Source organism: Bactrocera neohumeralis, chromosome 3 (assembly GCF_024586455.1).
Source record: "Bactrocera neohumeralis isolate Rockhampton chromosome 3, APGP_CSIRO_Bneo_wtdbg2-racon-allhic-juicebox.fasta_v2, whole genome shotgun sequence".
NCBI classification, from domain to species: Eukaryota; Metazoa; Arthropoda; class Insecta; order Diptera; family Tephritidae; genus Bactrocera; species Bactrocera neohumeralis.
This window is the reverse complement of record NC_065920.1, coordinates 7,464,374-7,491,916: the sequence shown is the minus strand read 5'-3', so window position 1 is coordinate 7,491,916 and position 27,543 is coordinate 7,464,374. Positions and strand designations below refer to the sequence as shown.

At 33.6% G+C, this 27,543-nt stretch overlaps 5 protein-coding genes across 9 annotated transcripts; 3 read left to right on the top strand and 2 right to left on the bottom strand.

Moving 5' to 3' along the window:
* The first annotated feature begins 100 nt into the window (after positions 1-100).
* LOC126753231 (protein TIPIN homolog) lies at positions 101-13,237 on the top strand. 4 transcript variants are annotated; one of them, XM_050464486.1, is made up of 3 exons: positions 101-1,132; positions 4,665-4,781; positions 13,003-13,237. In XM_050464486.1, exon 1 carries the CDS (start codon positions 173-175, stop codon positions 1,115-1,117), a length of 945 nt encoding a protein of 314 aa, XP_050320443.1. In that variant the 5' UTR covers positions 101-172; the 3' UTR covers positions 1,118-1,132; positions 4,665-4,781; positions 13,003-13,237. The 4 variants fall into 4 exon arrangements, with proteins under 4 accessions (XP_050320443.1, XP_050320444.1, XP_050320441.1 ...); XM_050464487.1 differs by lacking the exon at positions 13,003-13,237 and adding an exon at positions 6,142-6,376; XM_050464484.1 differs by lacking the exon at positions 13,003-13,237 and adding an exon at positions 6,137-6,376.
* LOC126753223 (protein SERAC1) lies at positions 1,312-7,337 on the bottom strand. Of its 2 annotated transcripts, none has more exons than XM_050464474.1 (5): positions 6,515-7,337; positions 4,210-4,378; positions 3,001-4,060; positions 2,667-2,937; positions 1,312-2,605 (listed from the first exon to the last, which is right to left on the bottom strand). In XM_050464474.1, exons 1-5 carry the CDS (start codon positions 6,595-6,597, stop codon positions 1,768-1,770), a joined length of 2,421 nt encoding a protein of 806 aa, XP_050320431.1. In that variant the 5' UTR covers positions 6,598-7,337; the 3' UTR covers positions 1,312-1,767. The 2 variants fall into 2 exon arrangements, with proteins under 2 accessions (XP_050320431.1, XP_050320432.1); XM_050464475.1 differs by lacking the exon at positions 6,515-7,337 and adding an exon at positions 4,884-5,208.
* Positions 7,788-11,393, top strand: LOC126753227 (sorting nexin-29). Its single transcript, XM_050464479.1, has 3 exons — positions 7,788-7,972; positions 8,030-8,416; positions 8,479-11,393. Exons 2-3 carry the CDS (start codon positions 8,104-8,106, stop codon positions 9,822-9,824), a joined length of 1,659 nt encoding a protein of 552 aa, XP_050320436.1. The 5' UTR covers positions 7,788-7,972; positions 8,030-8,103; the 3' UTR covers positions 9,825-11,393.
* A 2,346-nt stretch (positions 13,238-15,583) lies between the features above and the next one.
* LOC126753222 (NAD-dependent histone deacetylase sirtuin-1) lies at positions 15,584-19,752 on the bottom strand. The gene is made up of 2 exons (XM_050464472.1): positions 17,973-19,752; positions 15,584-17,828 (listed from the first exon to the last, which is right to left on the bottom strand). The coding sequence occupies exons 1-2, from the start codon at positions 19,288-19,290 to the stop codon at positions 16,066-16,068; spliced, it is 3,081 nt and encodes a 1,026-aa protein (XP_050320429.1). The 5' UTR covers positions 19,291-19,752; the 3' UTR covers positions 15,584-16,065.
* Positions 19,753-20,423: 671 nt separating this feature from the next.
* On the top strand, positions 20,424-22,892 carry LOC126753230 (dnaJ homolog subfamily A member 2). Its single transcript, XM_050464482.1, has 3 exons — positions 20,424-20,657; positions 21,102-21,578; positions 21,644-22,892. The coding sequence occupies exons 1-3, from the start codon at positions 20,589-20,591 to the stop codon at positions 22,322-22,324; spliced, it is 1,227 nt and encodes a 408-aa protein (XP_050320439.1). The 5' UTR covers positions 20,424-20,588; the 3' UTR covers positions 22,325-22,892.
* The last annotated feature ends 4,651 nt before the right edge of the window (positions 22,893-27,543 follow it).

The window sequence follows — 27,543 nt, the reverse complement described above, 5'->3', positions numbered from 1 at the left end:
AAATAATACGAGTCACACTATTAAAAGAGTATGAAGTGGTGAGTTTTATCTGTCATTAAAAGCTACCACTGCCGTTTGTTGTTTTTGGCGCAATTTCTAAAGTTTATACATTTATAACTTATGTGAATATTTTGTATTAAATTTAACTTGTTATAAGCAAATAAACATAAATATGGTTTCAGTATATGAAGATAATGTAGTCGAAGATTTACTTAACGGAAATTTACATGAATTACCAAGCGATGAAGAAAATGAGCAAAATGGCATGGGTGGAGAAGATCTTTTTGGCGAAGAAGGTGAAGCTGGTGGTAACTCGGGTGAAGCGCAGCCGGGTATTAAAGTTGAGCCAAAGAAGCGAACAGTGCGAAATCCGAGACCAAAATTATCTCTGGATACTTTGACGGGACCGCGCGGCATACATACAATAGAAGAATATTTCAAGGATATTAGTTTCAAAGGAAAAGGACATGAAAAACGTGACCTAGATGAGGTGATGCGTCGTATGACACATTGGGCACATCGGATGTATCCAAATTACAAATTCGACGATGTCTTAACAAATATCGAACGTATTGGCAAGAAGAAATCTCTTCAAGTACATATGTCACGTTATCGTCTGGGTATGTTGGAAAACTTGAAAAACATTGGTGACAAAGCACATGACGAAGAGGAGGATGGTGATGCAGATGCAGCAGCAGATGAACCCTTTGACGAGTTCGATGCATTATTGGGTGAACAAATTGCCATTTCAAAAATAGCGCCGCGTACGCCTGCACACTACAGTAGTGGTGGTGCTGATAGAATTGACGCGACGTTTACAGGCGCTAGTACCAGTACTTTACACACACCATCATTTAATCGCGGTAATGCAGTCGTGTCTACACCATATACCAACAGCGGCCACCCAGGCCATAAATTAAATGATGGCGACCTAGCGCGTCCACTACCACCGTCACAACCGGCATCTCCTGCTCCCAAGTTAACAGCAGAGCAAATGGCGCGTATAGCAGAAAATCGTCGTATAGCATTGGAGAGGTTGAAAGCGAAAAAAGAACGTTTAGCACAACAGGCAAACGTAACTGTAGATCTAACAAAGACCATACCAGAGGAGGCATAACGTTTCGAAGTAATTGTAAGTTTAAATGTTTATTTTTACTATAATTTGAATGGAAATCTTGTATTTTATAAACAAGCTGTAGTTTTTAAATACTTCTTTCAACAAATTCGGGTCATTCGAATATTACGTTCTTTCGCTTTTATATCACAAAAAAATATTTTTTATGTGTCCCTTAAATAAAACATTTACATATGTATGTTCACAAGCTTCTTCATTGCTTTATTTGAGCGAAATTTCTTATGTACTTATCTTTACTATCACGGATCCGATAAGTTCCTAGAGAATTATTCTCACTGGTATCTAAGAAACATATGTATGCATTTTGTATTTAGCCAAAGGCTCAAGTACAAACTTACATTCTAAATCTATAAATATAAATAACATAATTTTGTTTTGTCAAGTCTATAAAACATGTGCGTATGAAAATAATAATTCCGATAAACAATATTAATGATTTTAAGTATAAAAATTTGTGGTGAGATGAGTGTTACAATGAGATGGGTGCCAAAAGCGTCATTATTATTACTACATAACTTCAGCTATATGAGTTTTATAAAATACTTAGTGGTTTAGCTTAAAATTTACATTTCATAGCCCAGGTGTCTGCCTTGTGGCAAAAATATTAGCACAAAACTCTCGTTTTACTAGTTTTAATCACGTCTTGACTGTTCACAATGCGCATTCGGTATATTGATGGAGATTTGCGGAACTGCCGAGAAAATACTGCGCACTTTATCCAATAAACTGCTTCCAGCATCTGTTGATTTTTCCGCTGGTGTTTTGATGGGTTCTATTTTGAATTTTGTGCCTGGTAGTTCCACCTTTTGAGTTGGGCTTTCGTCTCTATTTACCGAGTCTTCGATCACCTTAAGCACACGTTGATAGAGGAATGACTGACGGAAAATCGGTTTCGACAGACTAAGATGATCATCTTTTAGCACGTAAAAGTCACCGTAGTCAAGGCGCGCTGAATCCTCAGTTACGATGCGCAATGGGAATTTGAAGGAAGTCAACATTGTTGGTGCGCCTTCGGCGATAGTGACAACCTTAACATTACGGAAGCATGTATGTAAACATGCCATAAAACGATTGTGCATTGCAAGTAATTTCGGTGCTCCTTCTTCCATTTCTTTTACCTCAATGGAAGGGGAGAGTATCACTTGCATGTGTTGCTTCCATTTGGCAATAGATGAGCCACGATGGGGTGTGCCCAGGAAGAGGATGGAGGATGTGCTATTCGCTATTTGATTAACTTTCGGATCGGGGTCATCGACGGCTTTCATAAGCATTAATTTGGTGAGTATGCCACCCATGGAATGACCAATCCAAACGACCGGTCGTTCATTGCCAACATCTGATTTGGACAGGCGTTCCAATAATGATGTAGCGCGTACATCTATTTGTCCTTGGCCTTTTTCGCACGGGCAATACTTTGTGAAATTAGCTGACCACTCTGTGACCGCAGAGGTGTAGTCTATACCAATGATTCTGAAATAAACAAAAGAGCACATTAGCAATTATAATACAAGAAATAATCTTGTTTAGCTACCTTGTATTTGGATAATCATCTGGCAGCCACTCCATTGGCCAACAGTTGGTGTAATCTTCACAGTTATCTTGATTTTGCCATTCATTGCCAGGAACACTATATTCACCACAACAACCTTCGCCCGCCTTCAGTGGTACATCTGGATGTACTACCTCCCAATCGGACTCAAGCTCGGCCGTGCTTTGCAGTGCTTCCACAAGTTCCATAGTCGCCGTGTCGCTAATTTCCAAAGTTTTGTTTTTCTCCTTTTTAGCTGCTTTCAGTATTGGATCTGTATCAACAAACATTCATATTACATATTGCATATTGACACATTTCAATAAAAATCACAAACCTGTTGCTTGCTCCTTTAAGCTATTATTTGAACTAACGTTGCTAACATTACTGGCGTTAATTCCATTTCCATTTTTGAACAGCTTACCATTGCCACGTCTTTGCTCGCCAACCAAGAACACATCATCAGTTTCGCTTGTGTAAAAGGCATTCTTGCCATATAAACCCAATTCGGTGGGATTTCGGTCTTTTTGGCGCCATGTGATGAAAACACCGCCCAACAGTCCGTGTATAAAAACGATATCAGCTTTGGGCTTGGCGCGCGTGCGCAAACGTGGATGCAATGGATAGACATTGGGTGGATATTGCACATGATTGGGATCATCATGATCCAGATTAGCCATCGTTTTGGCCGATATCACTTGCAAACGTAAATCGGGACATTTCATCCATTCTGCCAATCCGCCAATCCAACCAGACGCGAAGAAATGCTCCACACTATCTTCAACAAGCGACATATTCGCCAACACCTTACAGAGTGTCGAGAGGGTTTCATTATCATCGGCAAAAATTTTACGCAACTCCATAAGATGTGTCAGACCACCCTCGTTGATTATTTGCTTCGCAACCGCTTCATCCTTGGTTATATGATGTAGGAATGCGATAATTTCTTTTAGCATGTCTGTATCCTGTACAGATAACGCGTTAGCTTGATCCTGTGTAAAGAATTCATCGATGCCTTCGTGTGGATACTGTTGTGGAAAGTATTTGTTGAAAAAGTTATCAACGCAAGAATTTGGACGTAAACGCGCTAGCATATCATGGAAGTCGGCAAGCACGAGTTTGGGATTCTTAATGCAGCCACGCATATGAACCGGCACGAACCAACGTGAATCGGCGCCAGAACGTGCCAAAGAGATGGCGGTGCGTGCATCGCAAATTTGTGCCAAATGTCGAAAGTCCCAGTCCTTTAAGTGATCGATGCAGGCCAATTGTCGAACGGCCTTGAGACGTTCATGTTGTGAACCTGTTTGTGCGATATTCAGCAAACGCCAGGCTACTGAATGTTTAACGGCTTTCCACCACTTGCCAATAGGGTTAATTATGATGCTGATCCATTTCTAAAATTAACGATTACATTAAAATATCATTCTGATGACTTTTACAAGATATTGTATTAAATATTTGTTTATAAGAAAATTTGAATAGTTTTCAACTATATATGCAATAGTCAACAACAACATTATTCCACTTTTTAATATGTATATACCTTTTCATCCTCTTCCTTTTGTTTCAATTTTCGCATTGACTCCTTATAAATATGGTATTTAATATATATGTAATCTGGACGCTTTTTATCAGTATCTGATGGTGCTGTATCCACCCATTTCGATAAATACTTTCGAATCCTTTGTTTTTCAAACAAAATTAAGCCACAACTGAAAACAACATATCAAATAGAGAAATTTTCTTTGACGTGGAGGTTTTTAACTATATTTTAATAATCTAACACTTTGAATAAAAATAATAATACAATATTATCTCACTAGTATTAATAATAAATAATTAGTAACTGATAACACAATAATTAGTCCTAATATTTCTATGAATAAAACTTGCTATCTGTATAAATCATCTTTATATGCATGTACCATATACTAACTGTTGGCGCTTTTATTATAATCATCTGTATTGTGTTTTATTCTTTCCTATGTGTCTTTCTAGATTCCGCCACACGTGAGAATTTGTTAAATCTATAAAGTTAGTCAACACATTTAACCTCCTGAGATTTATACTATGCAGCCACTTAACACTACTAAATGTGCTTATCATTTTTTATACGTAAGTTGTTTTGTATTTTTAAATTTTGGCCAATTTCCCAATTCCTATAGTTGTTATTATTTTATATTTGCACTTGTTTTTTAATTTCGGCAATTAACATACCTATGTAAATATATACATGCACAAAATACGAACGTGAGCCTTCCTCAAACGTGCTTTCATGCAATGATAAAACCAACCAACCCAAAGTAGCCGCGTCATGGCCACGGCGCGATAACTAAGCCAAAACAACTTTGTTTGGTCGGGTTCGCTTTAATTTTTGTCTCATTTCAACAAAATCGCGTGATTATGCACGTTTGTTTTGTTATTTTAATTCGTTGGTCTATACTCATCTGTTCTTCGATCGTTTTTCCACCAGTTGCTGACGTGAAGAAATAGTTTTCTTAACAATAAAGTAACACAGGCAAACACAAACATATGTACATGTATAAATAGTACTTTTAACAACTTTTAACTTGTTAAATCTGTTTAGCAAGTTACAAATACATAAAAACAATTATTTTTTTAATACGCCATTGGATATTAAATAAAATAGTTGTTTCAGGCTCATTAATAGTTTGTTTTTGTTTACATTTGCGGTGTTGTCACTTATGTACTGTCAAGGCTTTTCGGTTTTTATCTTCATTGCATTTTCCAATTGGACGTAAACAATTTTGTTTACATTTACAAATTACGCCGGTGCATTTACAAATAAGAACAATAACAACATAGATTTGACGTAATAAAAGTGAATGCAACTACCAAAGTTCTGTGATTAGACAATGTAGCAATCACTTGGTTATTTTTACATGCAAATAGTTACTGCATGAGCTAATACGCATATATCTGTAGTTGATTTCACACATTCTTGTTAATAAATCTAGTATAGTATATACACGATATTAAAAATATATCTGCTATCGTGTCAGATCATACGATAAAAGTAGCCACTATAAAAGTGGAATAGAGAGAGTGAGATATTTCAATGTGGTTTATGTAAATATCTATGTACAATGTTTTAAGGCGCCAATAGCACGGAAATGATTTGCTGCTGTTGTTTGTGTTAAGATCTAACAATCTTATATGTTTGTGCCTAAAAAATTTTAAAAATAAAGTTCTATATGTAAGATATTTAGATGTTTATGAACACAACAATATTTTTTTTACTCGCCACTTATGTATCTATTACAAATTAAGTTTCTTCTAAAGCGAAAAGTGGGTGTGTTTTTACAAGTACAGTAGAAACAAAAACAACTGCAAATTTTTACATATAGTATGTATTTTGTTGTCTGCCGAGCCCCTTAAACTTGTTTTTAATTTTGCCAATGTAAACAACTAAACACATACATACTTATTATTTACTTGCTTTTATATAGCGCAGTGTGTCTTTTCTGGGCCTACACATACAATACGTCAAACTATCGGGTGATCTTTTGATGATTAATCGCAACGATGTGTTTTTTTCAATTAAACTCATATAATAACATACATACATACATATGTATGTATATATTACAAAATACTACATTTACCGTCTGTCGACATAATATAAATATTAGTAAGTCATTAAATATGTATGTTAACAAATATTGGAATAAACTTAGAGATAGAAATTACATTAATTTAGTAGAAACTGTTAATCTATGATTTATTAATCTGTTTTTTCATGATTTATATTTTTTAACTATTAAATACTTATATTTGTAAAAAGCTTAACTATATATTTAAAGCTAACGTTTTTAATGTTCACTTACGTTGTGAGGATTCCAATTCCACCCAAAGTCTTTGGGTAACGTCTCAATGTATTTGTAAAACCACCCAACGTAACTTTAGACATTATATGTTCAGCAAAGTTTCTTTATAAAAATGTTTGTATTTTCACTAATTTATTTTACAGAAGTAATTAAATATTTTCTTATGATGGTGGTCTCTTGCTTAACCAAACTTCAATGTAATGATGACAAACTAGATATTCACTAGTGCGAGCGTAAAAATCGCCTGATTTTCAATACTATATGTATATATGTACATACGTATTTATATCTGTTTAGTTCAATTTGGTGTACACTAGTTGGGACGATGACACCTTAGGTGTGGTAGAGGCGCGACGTGCGCAGTAGAGGAATGCCAAACACGTCAGCTTCGCTGTTTTTCACTTAATTCGTTTACTCTATTCCCTTTGAATAATGTTTGTAATTGTTTTAAAAATATCAAGTCTAGGGAATCTGAAGTCACCAGCCCGCTATTAGCACACACCTTTGACACACTTTTTATGCAACAGTTTATAAAATAAGTGCCTTATAAAGTTAACTGATTTACGCTATCACTAACGCATAAAAGTATCTTCGAGGAAGTTCTAGTTGCTTTTGTGACTTTATTAGATTCGAAACCTCCAATTAGTTTGGATTTCACTCTATTTTCACTTCCATTTTTATAAAATATTTAATCCATTTTTATTGTTTTAAAAGTCTTAAGTTGTTGAACTTTTTGGTAAATATTTAGTAGTGTCTTTGTTGGGGCGAATTTTTCTTTCCTCACTTAACTTATCACTTCAAATTTCTGTTGTTGAATGAATCGCCGTGCGAGACTCGCCAGCTAGAAATACTAAATTTTGGCCGAATGACAAATGTGTTGTTATTGTGGTTGTTGGATTTTTGTTTTCTCGCCTTTTCCCATGTTTGTTATTATCGTTTAATTTGTTTTCAATTGGACATTCTCTGACGTTTGTAGCACTTATTTTTATATGTTTGTTATTATTATTGTACTGTATTTTTTCAACACGTAGGTAGAGGGTGTCTTTGTAAGACAAAGTATGTTTCATAAAAAAAAAATTATTTTCTTTTGTTCAGTAAAGAGAACTGTGTTTATGACTCGTTATTGATTTTAAAAAACGCTTAATACACATTTTGAGAGATTTGAATATAATGAAATATAACTCCTTTGGCTTGATACCTTTTGGAGATTTATAACAAATTATGTCTCTTGATCACCCTATAGTCTGGAATTCTGCTCGATCAGCTGTTGAATACGTCAAATGATTGTGGCGAAAACAGCCATAAAGAGAATTTGTGCTAGCCCACAAAACAAAAACATTTTTTCTTTTTATTTCTACATCCAACAACATTTTTTCACATACAAACTCGTTTCGCTACGTTCTATTTTTTGGCGGGTACTTATTAGTGCATATAAACATTATCAACATCAACACAAAGGTGAGAGTTCAAGCAAAGATTTGTTGATTACAAAATCGAAATTCTATTTCAAAATAGGGGTAAACAACAACAACCAAGCCTAATTTAGCTATTCGCGTGATACAAGCTAGGCTTTTAGTTAGTGACTTAATATGCCAGATTCGATGAGTCATGGCGAGAGTTCTTCCATCCCACCAACAAAGCTTAATGTGGCAAGTGCCTCTTTTGGAGGAAGCACTTTTTGGCAGCGTAGAGAGGATATTTTTAAACGTCTCCAGCAGAGTGCAGAAAAGTGTAAACAAAAATTTAGTGGCAAAAAGGAATTGGCCACGGAAAAGGATGATAGTGTGGCCGAGTTGTGTGAAGCATTAGAAGACACATTTACATACGGTTTAAAACAAAAACATTCAGTGGTTACGTTAACAGCGGTCAATTTGTTTCAAAATATGCATGAGATTGTAACAGGTGAGGGGAGTATTTTAAGTGATATTAAAAAATATATATTAATGTAAAATTTTTGCCCAAAGGCAATAGCTTGGGCATCAGTGATAGCAATGGTGACACTACATTTTGGGATTTTTGTCAAATTCACTTGACTCCACACGAACGCGAACGTTACACACAACTCAATCATGTCAGGACGAAATGTGGTCTGGGCAAGGCATTTATACGTGCTACATTAAACGAAAACTCACTGCAGCGATACTTACTCACATGGCTGGCAGAGGAAGACCACTTGCACCGTTATTATACGCAATGGTCGCTTTTGTTAGACGCCAATGCCAGCAAAGAATTGCCACAAATTATTGGTTCCCTAAAAGATGTTCTCTTTGCTTTGACCGTTAATTCTACTGAGTTGAATGCACCTACGCGCATAACACCACTTCAACCGAATAAAGAGGAACCCGTTATATATGCACCTACACCGGTTCCTGCTGCCGTCGGCAAAAATAAGCGCAGAACACAACCAGTGGAAAGGCCTATTTCAACTGCCAATTCCACAGAAGATTTATTGAAGGTCATTCAAGAAGTCACTAAAGTGGCAGCCGAAAAAGAGCGTGTGGATACATTTCAAGCTATGGTAGAACTACCAGCGCAGGAAGAAATTGAGACTACACCGCCAGATCCCATAGAACCGGAGTTAGCATTTCTTAAAGAGCCCTTACCCGACATTTTTCCATCAGTGGTCGCACAAAGTGAGCAGCACTCATTGACAACAGCTAACACCGCCAGCATACAGCATAATTGCAACGATGATAAACAATCCGTAAACGCAGTGAGTGCGCAAGACGATGAAGACAGGAGTGACACATCATCGCAATATAGCAAGTCATCGTCTGCCAATTGCACCGTTAATCATGCAGCTATGGAAGAGAAATTACGTGAAATGGAGGAACGCTGCACGTTATTAGAGACGCGCGTTGCACAACTGACGCGTGATAATCGTCAGCTTGTAAGACGTTTGACACAAAACTTCAATGGACTAGCCATTGATCCCACCGCCTCCTTGGCTACTAATTTTCTCATAACCATTCCAACGGCCGAATTGAAAAAGACAAAACATGGCACATCCTACTATGCCTACGAGATACACATAACCATGCGTCAAAATTTGGAGCACTGGTCATTATTGCGTCGCTATCGTGACTTCCACAAACTACATAAATCACTATTAAATACTCATCCGACCGTGTCTTCGGTTGAATTTCCACCGAAAAAGCATTTTGGCAATATGAACTTGGCCTTTGTGGAGGAACGTCGTCAGCAATTGCAAATTTATTTGTTGAATGTGGTGGAAATTTTACCACAAGTCGAGGCTTGCAAATCGAAGGCGGAATTGCAAAGAATATTTCCCTTTCTGCGCGAACGGTAACAGGATTGTCTGTTGTTTCATACGTTTTTCGTTTAATAGTATTACATTGTTATTCACTTGAAAGTGCTTGTTCGAAGAACTTCTTTATTTTTTTTTTACCACTGTCAATAGTTTGCTGTTAATTTTTTCCATTTTTTTGTTCCATGTTCTAAACATACATATGTACATATATTATAACTATGATATTTAATAAATTTATAGTATTATTAAAAAAATCTGTATGTTATATATTTTCGAAAAAGATTTTAGTATGCTTTTCTATAGCATATCTACGGTGAAAGTTGGGAATAGTGAGTAAATATTGTTTAAACCTCTTCATGTGCAAAATTTCAAATCGATAGCTCAAAAACTAAACGACAGACAAACATCTCAGCTCGTTATTCTGAATATTTATTTATTGTATACACTTTATAGGGGGCCCGACAACTTAACTTAGTACAAAAGTCGTGGCAAACTTAATATACTTCAAATTTTTTTTGTAGACTATTGCCGAACTGACAAACTTGGGTGGTTAAAAATCCAAATCTCTGTCCCCCTTAATATTCCCAGCATTGAAAACGATAAATTTGCAATATATGTACATACATATATAGGTATATACACACAACATTAAACACATAAATCTCACCACATGCAAAATTTCTAAAGTTGCACCAAATAAAACAGGACGATTTCACTTATACTTATACAAAATAGGTTGTAAACCAATTTATTGCGAAAATATAATCTACAAATAATTTGCAGCAACAATTAAAATGCATGTATGTGTGGTAAAATGAAGAAAAGTATATAAATAAATATAAGATTTTCAAAATAACTTGCAGTACAGCACATACAACAGGAGTTCAAACGGTTTTTATATAATGCAGCCAATTTTTGTTGTAAAATCAGACGCGCACAGTTAATTAACTGAAGAATTTAGTTATTGGAAAAATTATATACATATAACTAAATTTGTGTATAAATTAAGTGGCGAACAAACGTAGGGGAAGTACATGCTTACAGTTTTATGTACATATTAACATACATATGTGCACGTATATGCTTATTTTATGTATAAAAACAACAAAACAATGATTACTTATAATATAATAATATTAATAAACGTTAGATAAACTACATAGTTCAATATGCATTTGTGTATGTGTGTGTGTGTATATATTTTGTAAGCACTATGCTATAACTAATTGCTTAACGCTTCAAACGAAGAAAACTGTTTTATATTTTTTTGCTAGTATATAGTAGTGGTTGGATAGTTGGTGGCGTGCAGTGTTAGAAAAAATTGACATTCAAGCATCTTTACATACGTACATAAGTATGTTTGTATGTATAGACGCTGCTTGCGAATTTGTGTATTTTCTAGCAAAACGCAATTGTTTTTAGCTTCAATAGGTTTCTTTCTTTTTATTTAATTAAATTATGTACTAAGGGCTATATATTTTTGTAGTTGTTCAGTTAGAATTTAACATATACATTTTGCATGTTACTTAGCGGTATTTCATTGTTTTGATTTTAATAATTTTGCATTGCAGCGTTTTTTGAGCGTTGGTCAGAGTGGAAGTGGGCGAAATATAGAGTTTATGCGCAAACAGCGCGTGTGGTTCTACGAAAATTGAGAGAATTCAGAGTTAACCCTAATATGGTACAATATGCTTTATATTTTTTTACAAAAGATTTACAATTATTTGCCATCCACATATTTTATCAACTTTTTTCAATTAAATAACATTGTTTTGTTTGCGTAAAAATTAAATAAATTCCAAAACTAGAAAAAAATAAATTATACCAAATATTTGGAAGTTGTATAAGAAAAATAATTACTGTATAAAAAATATTTTTACGTAAAATTTTATACCAAATACTTTTTACGTAAAATTTATCAATTTTGAAATATTAAAAATTTGTTAAAAAACAAATTTGTATCAAATAATTTTTTTAATGAATTGATTTTTTTCAGATATTTTAAGTTAAAAATACATACATATTTTTCTTTAATTTCGGAAATATATAAAATAATTATTTTACATCAAATACGGTTTACGTAAAAAATTTAACTATTTTGGAATTATTCAAAATTTGTTAAAAAAACAATTTTATTAATTAAATGTTTAATTAATTGATTTTTCAGACATTTTAAGTTAAAAATTCATATTTTTCTCTAACTTGGATATTTATAAAATTTATAAAATAATTATATAAAATTTATAAAATAATTATTTATTAATTTAAATTAATTATAAAATAATTGATTATAAAATTTATAAAATAATTTATTTTATAACAAATATTTTTTAAGTAATAAATTTTTGGAAAATATAAAAATAATTATTTCATATCAAATATTTTTCTTACACGAAAAAAATTAACTTTTGGGAAATGGTAAAAATATAATTGCATACGAAATTTTTTTACGTAAAAAATTTAACAATTCGAGAAATAGCATAAAATAATTATTTTATATACATATGTACATAATATATGTACATACATACATATGTATGTATTTTTTAATTTATTGATTTTTTCACTATTTTTTTACACAAAAAATACATATTTTTCGCAAATTTAATAGTAAAAAATAATAATTTTTTATACTAAATATTTTTTTTGCGTAAAAAATTTAACAATTTGGGAAATAGCAAAAAATGACATAAAGTATATTTTTTTATTAATTGATGTTATCACACATATGTACATATGTATTTTACGCTAAAAATACATGTTTTTCGCAAAATTAACAATTTGGAAAATAGTAAAAACTAATAACTTTAACCAACTATTTTTTACGTTAATTTTTTTTTTAATTTTCAAAAAATAATTATTTTTTACCAAATATTTTTTACGTAAAAAATTTAATTTTGGGAAATAATAAAAAATAATTTTATACCAAATATTTTTTTACGTAAAAAATTTAAAAATTTTGAGAAATAGTAAAAAGAATTATTAGTTTTTTTTAATTAATTTTTTTAATCTGATGTAACCAAAAATATATACTTTATCTGAATAAAAAAAAATTTAATTAAAAAGCTCTTCTAATTAATACTTGTTAGAATCAAATAAATCTGCAAAATTACAAAATTCTTACTAAAAACGTAGCCTTTTTGCATTAAACTTTAATTTTATATATGTAAATTTGTATGTGTGTAAATTGTTTCCTTCTTAATAATTCTCTCTTCAGACGCAGCCAACTAAAGACCACATGCTCTCTTGACTTTGCCACCGCGCGAATCGTTTTATAATTTTTGTAAGTTTTTCTGTGAACTATTTGTTTACAGAATTTGTTAAAAGCTATTAAATATCATTACAATCAACTTTATTTTGCGCTAAGTTCTTCATTGCCATGCTCTTTTTCTTTATATTCTTTAAACTTGCTTTAATTAGTTTCTATTTTAATTTTGTTTTGCTTGATTTAAAAGTTTTAAGTGTAAAATTTCGCTCTTACGTATACTTTTTAACTATAATTATATATTTTTCATTAATTTTTATAAATAGTAAATAAAAAGCAAAGTTAAATTATACATATATATTATAATACATAAATTATTGTTTAGCGCAATCTGCGTTTACATATAAAGATGTATATGATATATTTTACGCAGATCATTAGTTACATGCGTTTACAGCAATGTTTATAATATTGGCGACCATATTAAATGTGAAAAATGCCACCACGCCGTCACACATGCGCAGATCTGCGTGACGTTATGCTTTCTCTTTTAGGTAATTGCATTTGAAGTGGAATATTTTATTTGAAAATTTTTAAATATTTGTGTTTTCATTTTTTAAATATATATATTTCATGTTTTTTTTATAACAAATAAAGTTTTTAACGCAATACATGCTTTTATAATAGGATATTGAACTTATTTTAATAATAAATATTCATACGGAACAATTAAACCTAAAAAATATCTCTATTTATATTTATTTGTATTTATTTACATTTCTTTATTTTTATTTTTTGTTTTTGCATACAGGGTTGTACGAAAACAAATTTGTGCTTTTTGTTACTTCTAATTAGTTTTTTTATTCATAGAATATACTTGTTTTCTGTACTCTAAATTTAAACATACATGTATGTATGTATGCATACATTTAAGCCGGTGTCTTTACATATTTAAATTTTCTATACATCTACATATGTATTTCAAAAATTACATAATCATCGAAAGTATTAATTTTGCTTCAAGTGCGTTTTATATGTACATTTGTGTTTAGGATCCGATTGTGTTTTTTTCGACACAAAATCGTCATAATATTGAAATGAAAGCAGATTACGTAAAGTAATAGAAGAATAGATTGCCGTAAACCGTTAGAATATTGTATTAATATTTTGCATATACTATGTATGCATAAATATATAATAAAAATTAAATATTATATATGCCAATTCTTTAGAAAAGTTTAAATATTTTGGAGTAAATATATGTATGTACATATGTAATGTTAAAAATACATCTTAAGCCACTTCCAAGTAATAAATTTTTATACTAATTTTAAATAGCCTGTTTTCGCTCTACGAAAATGCAAGATATAGTTTCGTTAAATTTATTTATTTTTCAATGCAAGTCAAAGACCAAATACAAACTGTGTGATCCACACACCCATTAAGTAAAAAAATTGTAAAAATTTCGTAATGCTTTGGACATAATTGAATTTTGAGTTGGATACGACAAGAGTTGGAAAGAATAGGTGTCAAAATATTAAAAAAAAGAACTAAAACATATATATATTAATAAAAAATGAATAAAATTAAATAAATAAAACAAAAATAAAATAAAATTAAAAAATTTCGAAAAAAATTTTAAATTACAAAAAAAAAATTAAAAAATTATTAAAAAGAATAAAATAAATTTACACAATAAATTTTGTTTCACTCCAATCACGGGTACTTGAAATAAATTATGTTACATAAAATAATCATAAAAGAATAACAAAATATAGGACAAAATTTACGATTTTAATAAAAAAATAAAATTATAGACTAACAAAATATTGGTAATATAAGTAAAAAAAATATTTAAAAAATGTGAAGATTTGATTAAAATTAGTTATTTGTTTTGAAACATTGAGAAAAAAAATTTTTATATTAAAAAAAATTTCAAAACTAAGAAACATAAAAAAAATGCAAAACTCGTAAAATATAAAACAAAGCCTTATCGTCTGCGAATTAAAATTAAATTTTTTGTTATTTCAATTTAGTTCTAGTGTCGTCTTTGAAAAAAACCTTTTCGTAGAAAAGTTAATTTACGTAAACTAAAAACAAAATAAAACAAAAAAGTAATTTAAAAAACGTATTTTAAAAATATTTTGAATTGAATACCAAAATTAAATTAATAATCAAAAATAATAATGAAAAATCAAAATTTAAAATTTAAAAAATACAGGTGTATATATTTCAAGAATGATTAGCTATAAAATTTTTTACTTTTTTTAATAAATAAAACAAATAACAAAAATTTTATAAAAAAATTGATTTCCGAATTTTCTGTAGTAAAAAGCAATCCGAAAAGAGGATCTATATATATATATTTTTTTTTTTGGAAATCATTACAAATGCTGCGCAAAACTAATCCAAACAGATAAGCAAAATAATGTAAACATTTTTAATTCAATATTACACAATAACAGCGCTATTAAATAATTTTATATGTATAGCATTCAAGTCAATAATTTTTTTTTATTTTTGTATAAATTATGTATAAAATATAAACATGAAATGAAAAATAATGCCATATTTATAAAAACAAAAGAAAATAAAAATATTACAGTCACATATTAAGTCTGTCCAAACAGAATTCTACTTGTTTAACTATGGATATACGCGAACAAAGTAATCGTGACATACTATATATATTTATGCAAGACCCTTTATTGCTCAAAAGTTAGGTACGGTTTTAATAGTTGAAAATACTTGTAAAAAGCTAAATTTCGTATTCCAAACAAGTACTCATCAGCTGTTGGACTTCAGTGCAAAACAAAAGCCAATAGTAATATTCACTTTACGTAAAACTTATTTGTTTAATTGGACAAGTGTCAAATGCATATATTTATGTACAGTTACAATTCTATTAAAATATAGCAAAAAAATAAATTAATTTAATTTATGCAAACATTTGTTTGTTATTGTTGTTGTTTCGTTCCCTTCCTAGCCTATTCAATTAAAGTTGCCCAAGAATAAGCCAAAGCGGTCGGTGTAAGGTCCGTTATTAGTCATACCAAAATAAATACGTACATACACTTAATTCTGCAATGTTGTGGCTACTAATGGCGACGGCGTGTTGTCTGTGCTTGTACTCAGCTGCTTCATTGCAACTGCTACATTGCTTTCCTCTGCACCAACACTACTGGCCGGTGTAAGAACTTTAGCCAAATCTGTAGTTTGCTCAACCTCATCCACAACGGTCTGCTTATCATCTGTTGAGCGTATGCGTTTAATGGGAGGCGGACTGCTTTGACTACTTTCGTTTGTGGCGGCATTTGCATAACTGTTATTGCTAAGCGTTGGCGGGCATTCACAAGCTCTCTTTTGTGGTGATGGAGCGAACGTTGGTGGCACTGTCACAGCTTCGCACTTGTATGTGCTGCTTTCTGTTGTGCTGCAGGCATATGTTGTTGTAGCTGTTGCTGTTGTATTATTTACGATAGTCGCAGCTGCTTGGCCAACAATTTGTACTTCCGACTCATTGCGGTGCACTTCATGGCTGATCTTGTTGTATACCACCGGGAGCGTTTGTTTGGCGCAAATTGCGAATGCACTTGTTGTTGTTATTTCACTAACCACCTCTGCTTCCACTGATGGCGGTAAGAGTGGCGATAGCGGTCCACCATTTGCATCAATGTCATCTTCATCCTCATCGTCGTAAACATTACCGATAATGTCATTGCCCTCATCTTCGTCCCCCATATCAGACCACCACGATACTTGTGCACCTGGGAATACGTACGCTGAAACGGTGTCATGTGCATAGTAGGTGCCTTCAAGTAAACGTTCCGCTGCAGTACGGTATTTTTTGACACTGCGTCGTAAGGCGATATTTGCCGATTTATTTTCTACTAATTCTTTTGACATTTCTTGCGTAGTCTCTACTGTTGTATCTGTTGTTGCTGGTGTGGTTAGTGTGTTGTCTGCGCAGGTTGTTGTGGCGGTGTTCAAGTCTTCCAAGGTAGTTGTGCCACCACTATCTCCGAAATTTGTAATTGGTGGCGGTAGTGTGCCAACGATATTGTTCGAAATAAGCGCGGAGTTTGATGAGTCGCCCAAAATACCACTGTCTTTTGAGGAGTCTACGGATAAGTGCCGCGAATGCATACCGTAGGCGGTGTGATGTTGGGGCTCACTTACGCGCGCATTGAATGGTTGAAATGAACGATTTTCGAAATCCTCTGCATCTTGGGGATCTTCTAAGTAGTCAACGGTTACCAAATCGCTCGCTTCGTGTGTTTTTGTTAGCGGATGATTAAGTTCTAATATGGTGCTCTTGATTTTCTCAATCGCTTCGTTAGCCTCACTATTTGCCACTGTAGCAACGGGTTTAGCTAGCACCATGCCAGACGATGTGGAGGATTCGAATCCGCTGTCTGAATAGGCACCAGCTGAGCGTAGCGCTATATCTGTGGATGCGCTGGACTTGACTGATTGTGTGTCCGTATCTAGCATCTGTTGGGCGTACTCCTCACTTTCATCGTTGTTTTCTTCCTCTTCCAAGGGTAAAAGTTCTTTCGATTCTCTTAATACAACATTGTCGTAGCAGATTTCTTTCCAATCGTCTCCTAAATGATGACAAAGTTGATTGATAATAACATCTGAATCTCCCAATAATTCCACATCGAATTCAAGATGATGTAATTGCTCGCGATTGATAAGTATTTGGGGAACATTAGCTGGTATTGAGCTGGGTATCAATGCTACCGGCCGCACTTTAAGTGAAGAACCTATAACAATTAGCAGGTCGCATTTATCCTTGTCACTTGCCATGACTGTGTGAAACTCCTCAGGAAGACCTGTGCAACATGATTTGAATATTTTAAATGTAATTAGATTATAGAAGAAATATCATATATAAAAGTCATAAAATAATATTCTGTAAATAATACTAATTAAAAAAAAACAAAGCGAATTCTCAGAAATTTCAACAGCGCACTTACCTTCGCCAAAGAAAACAATGTCTGGCTTCATTATACCATTTTCCACAAGCTGTCTTAGGTCAGCGTCAGATACAGCATCGGAAGCGTTCACACTCTGCTGTACATTCGGCTGGCAACGTCTACAGACCGGGATGCGCTGTGAGAAAATATCTTCGCGTATTGCGTCAGCTGTGCACTTAACTTTGCATTTGGTGCAAGAAGCGGTTGAGAACGAACCATGACACTCAATAACATTTTTAATGCCAGCCACCTGTTCCAACGTATCGATATTTTGTGTATAATTCCGTAAAAGTTTCTGCTTCTCTTCGAGTAATTTGATGAAGCGATGACAAGGTGATGGTTTAAATTGTCCTGGATATATTTCGCGAGCAAACTTGAAGAATGGACGTGGATCACGTGAAAAGTAGTTGATGTCAAACATAGCTTGTGGATCAGGCAAATTGGGAAAATCTTTTGCCAAACGACTGTAGATACCGTCACTAGAACGAAAGTCTGGTATGCCACAAGATACAGATACACCGGCACCAGTCAGCACAATAATATTTGTCGATTGTTGTATCAATTGTATGACATCTTCAAATGTGTTAATATAACGTAGTTTCTGACGTCGCGGTGGTTCGGATAACATGCTAGCCAGAATGCGCCATAGCATCATGTCATTCACACCTGGCGCTATTGGATGTGCATTGGAAGGCAACATTTGTGAAAGCAAATCACGCGGATTAGCGCCAGCATGAATTTGCTTTTGTACCCAATTAATGGGGCGTGCGGTTATTGGTTTCCATTCACGGCCAGACATATCCGATAAGCCACTCAAATCAGAATAATCCGAATCAGATGTGGAGTCGTCACTGTCCTGGGAAACATCATTATTTGTATTACCACTAAATTCTTGGGACTCCTCGTTTCCTTCCTCCACCAAATCATCATCTGTTTGATAACTGTCAGCGCCGTCATCTTCGCCATCATCATCGTCATCGTCTTCTTCATTTATACAATTGTCTTTTGTTGGCAGTTCGACAACATTCAATGGTGTTTCAATATTTGCCGCTGGAATTTCATCAGGTGAGGTAGATGCTGCTACCGCCACTGTTGCAGTTGTTGCTATACTTTCGCAGTTTGTTTTCATATTGCTTTCGCGTTCTGGTGGTATTGTTTGTGTATCAACTATTTCGGCGCCAAAATCAAAACTCTGTTTACTGGCCATGAGTGTTGTACAATTGGCCGACAAACATGTTTCATGTATTTTCACATCATGCAAATCACGCTTATCAGAATGTGAAGTGCCTATATGAGTTTCCTCGAAACTTTCCATCATTTCCACTTGGTTTATAGAAACCACCTTCTATGATAATAATGCAAAAACCCTTTCCTTATAATGTTGTATAAATGCAAATACAAAACTCTCTCTTTCCCACCTCAGATTGGAGACCAGCAACTAACGCGTACTCTATCGCACTCACTCCTCGCCTTGTTTATCCGTCCTCGTATGTTACGTTTTCGTCGCTGCTTCGTTGGTACACACAAAATTTTCCTTTCGTCTCTTTTGCTGATGTAAAATTTTTCTCCGCCGTTTTTTCACACTTTTCGCTAAGAAAAACCGCGTTTTTCATTTAACATTTTTTTCAATTTTTTTAATATTATTATTTATTCATATATTAATTAGAAATTCTAATAATAATTTTCGTAATTTTTGTTAATTTTTGCGAATATTTAACACGGTAATTGCAGCAAATGATCCTCGCCCAAACACAGACGAAAATATTTTTTGGTGGCTCGTCAATGACGTGAACAAAAATGGCCGTCGTCTGATAGGGTTGCTGTGTGCAATTCTAGTGCTTTCTCCAACTCTCGTTAAAGCGTAGTAGTATCTCGTTCTTTTCAGACTAGATGTAAGCGTCTGAACAACTTAATTGATACATAATTTCTTATAGGATAAAATGCCACCAAATATTGAATAATGAGCAACGTTTTATTAACAATTTTGTGAAAAATTAAATGTTTATATATTCCAATCAATTCCTCTTTAACAACAATGCAACACTGAGTGGAAAATTTTCGCTAAGGTGCAAGGTGAGGGTTGCCAACAGGCTATTAATTACATTAAATTAATTCGAAATTCATTATTGGAAAAAATTGTTGTTAATATAAATGACAATCAGCAAAAGTACCTTGTAAGACATAGTACACCAGTATTGGGACCGATAAACCATTATATATAATATTATTAGAATGATATTTATATTTTTATATGTATACATGGGAAATCTTTTATACTCATTTACTGAAAAGTCTTGCAAATATGTATATAATTTCTAATTCACAATTTTTTATACGTCGCAACATCTACATCTATAAAAAATTATTTTTTAGGTTCTATTTTCAAATTGGAAATAAACAATAAAATCCCTATAAGATTTTCGAAAAGTTGACAACACATCAACAAAAGCGAATTGTCAATTTGGTCATCATTGCGTCGCCGTCGTTAACGAACGTAGGAAGAAGACAGAAAGCTTTCTCAATGCAAAATTTTCTCAACAGTTATTTTGTGTTTGTGACGACGGAAAATATTGAGGAAAATTGATTTTTTTGCCAAAAATTTAGAAAGTTTTAATTATGGAGAATGTAGAGCTGTACGAAATTCTTGGAGTGAATAAAAATTCAACAGATGCTGAAATTAAAAAGGTAAGCATTTGCAGGATTCGTTGTACGTACGAGACGAAGTTTAGCGAATGAATCAAATTGGCTAGAAAGCAGCGGATGCTTGCCGCAGTTCATTGAGAACGATAATATAAATATTGAATGCAACAGTTTAAAGCCCTTCGATGGCGTAAGCAAAAGTCGGAATTTTACAAACTCCCGTTAGGAACAAGTATAATTTCATTTAGCTTATGGAAGTTTAAAGTTACTTTAGGCATATTCGAGCGCGCCGCAAAGGGGGAAGCCTTTCATAACGCATCGCTGTTTGTCGGTTGTAATTATTTGCTATTTGCGGGGAATAAGTTCCACAAAACAGCTGATCGCTATAGGTTGACTTTGTTTACATTTATTGTATGGGGTAATTTTTTTTATTGTTATTCTGTAGTAATATTATAAGTAATCTATATATTAATAAAAAAAAAATTTCAGAATTATCGAAAATTGGCGAAAGAATTTCATCCGGACAAGAATCCAGAAGCTGGTGACAAATTTAAAGAAATATCATTTGCATATGAGATACTTTCTGATCCAGACAAACGTAAAATCTACGATCGCTATGGACTGAAAGGGCTACAAGAAGGCAGTGATGGTTTCGGCGATGCGTCAGAATTCTTCTCCCATTGGTTTCCATTCAGTGGCGGTCATAGTCATAGTAGTGGTGGCGGTGGAGGCAATAGTAGGGCGCGTGCAGCAGCACAAGTCGTTAAAAAACTAGAAGTGACGCTCGAAGAATTGTTCAACGGCAATGTCTCAAAGTCTATTGAATACACACGGACTTCCTATTGTGCGGCATGCGATGGTGAAGGTGGACCGAAAACTAATATGGATCAATGTAAAGCGTGCAATGGCACAGGTCGTACTGCAAACTACTCATTTATGGGTGCTTTTGTGAACGCATTTGAATCCGTAAGTAAAAATAAGTTAAATGAGTAATTCTTATGGTAAAACATTATTATTTTACATGCACATAGACCTGTCCGTCCTGTTATGGACGTGGCACAACCATACCAGAAGAATGCCGCTGCACCACTTGTAGCGGCAGTGGCTTGGTGGAAGAGGAGGTAAAGCAAGAAGTGCCTATTGAAAAAGGTGCACCAAATATGTTGAAAGTACTATTCGCATCAGCGGGCAATCAGCCTTTGGTAGGCGAGCGTGGCGATCTTATAGTTGTTTTAGTGCAAGCCGAACATCCCGTTTTCATACGACGACAAAACGATTTATTCCTGCGTGATATACACATAAATGTTACCCAAGCATTATGTGGATTTGTGCATTGCTTCCAACATCTAGATGGACGCACCATATATATCACAAATAAACCAGGCGATGTTATAAAGCATGCCGAACTAAGGGTGGTCACCGGTGAGGGTATGCCTTTGCGCAATAATCCCTTTGAACGTGGCGATTTATTTGTGGAATTCAACATTGACTTCCCGGATGATAATTTCGCGACTATAGAACAAATGCAATTGCTAGAGACGCTACTACCACCACGCCCACCCTTCACAATGCCGGAAGATGCAGAAGAAGTTGTGATGATGGAAGTGCCACCCTTTGGCGAAGGAAGTCATGCTGGTGCACATGGTGGCATGGATGATGACGACGAAGATGGTACACCACATTTCGATAGTGTACAATGTCAAACGGGATAAAGCGCAGTGTGTAACGTAAAACGTAAAGCGCAGCTATATGTATGTGTAGATGTAGTTGAAAATATTGTGACAGTTGAGAAGGCAAATTTTTGGTGCGAATACGAAATTTTGTGCATGCACTATGCAGTACGATGAAAACGACCATGATGATAAAACCTAACCAATGATAAAAAATATAATTGATAATAAGCGCGTAAATGTAGTGTGTATTGCATACGTATGTACGTAGTGTGCTACGTTCAGTTAGTTTTTCTTATAATTTCACCTTTTTCTTTCACGTTACATTGTATGTATGCACTTTTTGGACTTAACATATTTTTGAAGCATTCAATTTGAACGTTTTTGTTTCACTTACACATTATCATTTACTTACTGTAATAATATAAACGCGATGTATGTTGTAAACAAACCGATTGGCGAGAGAAATGTTATTTTAATTCGGCAGCGTGCTGAGCACTGCTAAGCAAATTCTAATTTGTTGACCAAGACTAAATATCTTTAAATTAATAAATATACTAAAATAAATACTAAAAATGTGCACATTCCGCAAGGATTAATGGAATGTAAATTTTTGGCGATTTATTGAAATGAAGACAACGCGGAAATTATTTAGCGCTTGTGGCAGTCAAAAAGGTGACATTTGCAGTTATTTCTTAAACGCATTAGCTAATTTATTTTTTATTTTTAATTTTTTGTTTTAATTTTTGAAATGCAGCTGTTCGTGTTGCAAGCAAGTATGCTTACGAGAAAATTCTCGGAAACGAGTCAGCAGTAGTGTTACGAGTTTTTGGACATAGCAATAATTCCACACACTCAATTTTCGTGCAACAACAATCAAAAACCAACAAACACACATTTTCTTTGCGTGAAACAGCAATCAAACACCAAAATTCATACATTTTCATTTCGTGAAACTACAATCAAAAAACACATATTACATAAACACTAACGTGGATTTAGGAGTAAGGTAATTTTTTACTTCTCTTTTGGTTTGAAGCGACATTGCTATTCGATATTTACGTAGGTAATAGCATAAATTTCTGAGTTTTGAAGTATGTTCCCTCGAAAATGCTGAGTAGTATATAGTTAGGCCTTCATTGGGTGTGGAAAATTTATACAGAATACCCTCACACACTTTTTTGTTTTTTAATTTACTTTTGCATATACTTAGTTGATTTTTCAGTATACATATGTACATATGTAGGTATATTGTTAATACTTGTATGTATATGAAAATATATTATATGTTATTATAATATATATTCCATATTATGCATTTATTATAATATTGTTATGAATATTCTTAAATGAATATGTACTTACATATGTATATCCCTATACATACATACTTAGATAGTTGTACAGAGAAATGTAACCCAAACGCTCATTATATTGGCGTATACTCATTAAGCATTCAAAGCTGATCAGTTTTTGCAATAATTGTTGAAGATTCAACATTCCGTCTGCTTGGCTAAGCGCTACTGCAAATCGATGCCGTTGACGCCATTGTCAATTTAAACAAATCACGCTTGATTAGGCTCGAACGCTTCAATGAGAGTCGTAGAACAATATACATTGTATATATGTATGTATGTATGTATGTACACTGAGCGTTCTATACTGAACGTCGTATATTAAGTTTGCCACAAAACTACAAACAGACTATTTGCATTTTGTATCAAAAGTTGCTATTAATGGTAACTTCACTGTTATAGAAAATTTCGTCTCTCATGTAATAGTATAGAAGCGATTGTGACGAGACTTCATTCGCACTAAGGCTTACACTTCTAAATAGGGTTAGACCTTCACATCGTTCTGGATACTGCAGCAGATTAAACTTCTATTTATCCAGAATACTCCTATTAATCTGACAGCCTTCTCCCTTTGGTCCGACCCCGTCGAAACAGCACGTTTCCTGGGCCTTCTGTTGGATGACGTCGATGCCATCTTATCTAGTCCTTACCGTCCTAATGAGGATTAGGTACCCGTTACAACAACAACAGAATTGATTCGCACGATGGCCGGTTCTATGTTAACGGCATTGCCCAGATTTATTTCTACCAAAGGTGTCCTTTTGGCAATCTAATCCTACGAATGCATTGACCTCTAACCTTACCATTCCTGCCGTATCGTTAAATGATGTCAATTAAGGGGTTACATTGGTTCACGGCATCAAAAAAATGTGTTAATATTGTCCTAAATTCTCAAAAAGATCCGAGTAATAGTTTTGGAGATACAGCCTTGAAAAGTTGTGCGTTCGAGGTCAAAATGATATAGTCACTTAAAATTTTAAGCGCATTTTTCTCTAAATTGTGTTTTCAAAGTCGGTTGTCAAGATTTCTTGTGAACTTCTCAACCGTTCTTAATAAAAAATTTTACAGGTCTTCGAGATGTAATTTACAAGGTCTTTGACGAAGGATTTGTTTGTTCCATTTAGCTATTAAAAACAACGTCGAGAAATTGTCATCGAAATCTGCATGTTTTTGTAAAAACAAATTTAATTTTTTTTTATTTTTCCTTCATCCAATACCTAGTTTACGGTCTTTGATAATGTAAGAAGTTCTGCTGTCAACGTGGAAGCATCTTTTTTTCCGAGGAGCTGTCGGATATGACTTCGACATAGTCGAGTTTTTAATATTTTCCTTTGAAAATTTTACAAAATATTTGCAAAATATGTACATATGTATCTTCGGAATAATAAAAAGTCTGAGTTAAATGTTAAATTTTTTATATGAAACTTTGAAAAATTATTTAAAACAGACCGGTTTTTGCTTTGCACTAGGAAACCCATTTAACCTTTTAAAGTAGCCCTCAAAAGTGTTCTGTAAAATGTGTGGGTAAGGATGGATGCGGCAGCAGAAAAAGCACCAGCGGAGTTGAAGAAGTGGAATGGAATTGTCCGGGTCAAATTTGATCTTAATGCCCTGTGCCCAGGATGGTCTATGCAACAGTAGCTGAGGAAAAGTTATTCTAAGAAAGCGGACATTTTTGCGATACAATACTATAAGTTGGCCCTCCTCTCTCAGTTCTATGCTGAAAATAGTTTAAGGTCATCGGTATTGCACTTTTGTTTTATTTCAATTTTTTATATTTATACTTAGATTTATGCATTTCGTAAGAATATTTTATAAATATATATGCAAGTGTGTATAAATCTAATCTCTGCGTTTATAAATATATACATATGTATATATGTGTGTATATTTAAAGTACTTATTTAAATGCCGTTCTTGCCGCGCTTATCTCACTTGCACGGTTAAGTGCCAGCCATTGTCCGCTTTAAGTATTTGCACTAATTATTTACATATGTATATTTGCGTTTGTACGTTACATGCACTGATATATACATATATATATATTTACAGTTAGTGTCAATGGCCTTGAAAAACTTTTCTAATGCACTATTTCTATAAGCGATAAGAAAATGCAAATTGTGAAAAAAATAGCCATGCAAATATTATAAGCGCAAGTACGTATGTATGTATATGTATGAGTGAGATTAGAATAGCAGGAAAACATAACAGTAAAGAAAACAAAGCCACAACAATAACTCACTGTGAAGTTTAACTGTAAAACAATTAAAGTAATAAAGTTTTCTAAGATACGAGTGGTGGAGGCTAAAAAACGTAATGGGGTCAAAGGGGCGTATGAGCAACATTTTATGAAGCGAGCATAGAAATGATAAATTTAATTAAAAAGTTAAGTTAAATAAGAATTTAGTATTAATTTTCTTAATTTTAAGATAAGTATAGTCGAATCTTAAAGAAATGGTCGTAGAATTGTTTCGCTATTCTTAAATTTTCATCCCGCAGTAAGGAGTGGCCTAAGCCTGCACGCATCCGAACTGTAAATTACTTTTCTAAACCAAAATATTAAATATGTCGTTGAAAATAATGTTGCCCCGCTCATAACCAATGTTCAAATTTGACCCGGATTAGTTCATTTAAAATGCGCATTCAAATTATATCAGTTGAATAGTACTTTTTTTTGTCAAATTTGTATAATTTTTTTTATGTTCCTGTGACGTTTGATCTCCATATGCCAATTAGTTGTGTTTGACACCTATTTGTCAGTTTGCTTCGACGTGAAAACTTTTTCTGGCGATTTTCAGCATGGAAACAAAATTGATCATTTGGCCAATGGAATCACGGCTTTCTAATTGTGGAAAATATTGCAGAATTATTTTTGGGAGTCTACTTTATCACGAACACAAGTATTTGAGTGGACTAAGCAGTCAGTGAAGAGAGACGTCCATCCACGTTAACATCGAAAAGTTAAGGAAACAGTACTTGAAAATCGTCGTGTTGGTGCCAGAGATATAGCGGAAGATCTCAACATCTCTAATGGATCGACTCAACACATCTGGTTAATGTTTTGGGTATAAGGCATGTCATATGCTTGACAATGTAGCTAAGGATCCCGCATTCATCAATGATATCCTTACTGGTGACGATACGTGGGTTTATGTTTATTTTGGAAACTGAAAACTTCTGTAGTTGGATATTAGCTATCAGTAAAGAGCTCTGAACCTACTGCAAATCCCTGGATGTCTAAGTCTATGAGAACCGAGTTGTTTTTGCCTTGATCTGGCAAAAGCGGGACATTCGCGGAGGAAGTCGTGAGATGTTTCTATAGGACCAGAAAGACCTTGCGACAGCACAGCTGGTGATAGTTGATCAACGCTTGATGAGGAAGGAATCTTAATGCTGGAGTCGATGGATAGTTCCCCACAGTGTACTCTTTCACCAATCCGCCCTTCTCCTCTTGTGGTAATCCAAGCATTTTGGAATGAAATCAAAGTGTGCAAGAATATTTGAAATTAGGGTGGAGTTCAAATATAATATAATAATAAATATATTAGCTTTTGGAATTTTAAGTACTTCAACTCCATAAGCACATATGTATGCGTTCCGCTTATGTACATATGCATACATATGTACATTCATATATTCATATTTCTTCTTTTCGTCTTCTTTTTCTAAATTTATTATTTCTTTCATTTTATCTCATTTTTAAACTCAAGCATTACATTCTTTCTGATCCTTTTATGTTTTCTTTTTTTTCTTTCCATTCATTTCATCATTTCCAGGGTGTGGGTAAAAGTGTTAAATAATCATTGAATTCTAAAAAAGAACGCAACAACAATCATTCGATTTCAAATGTCTACAAATTTGGGCTTTAGGCGATTTTGTTTCGCGTTTAAGCAGTTAAATCGACAA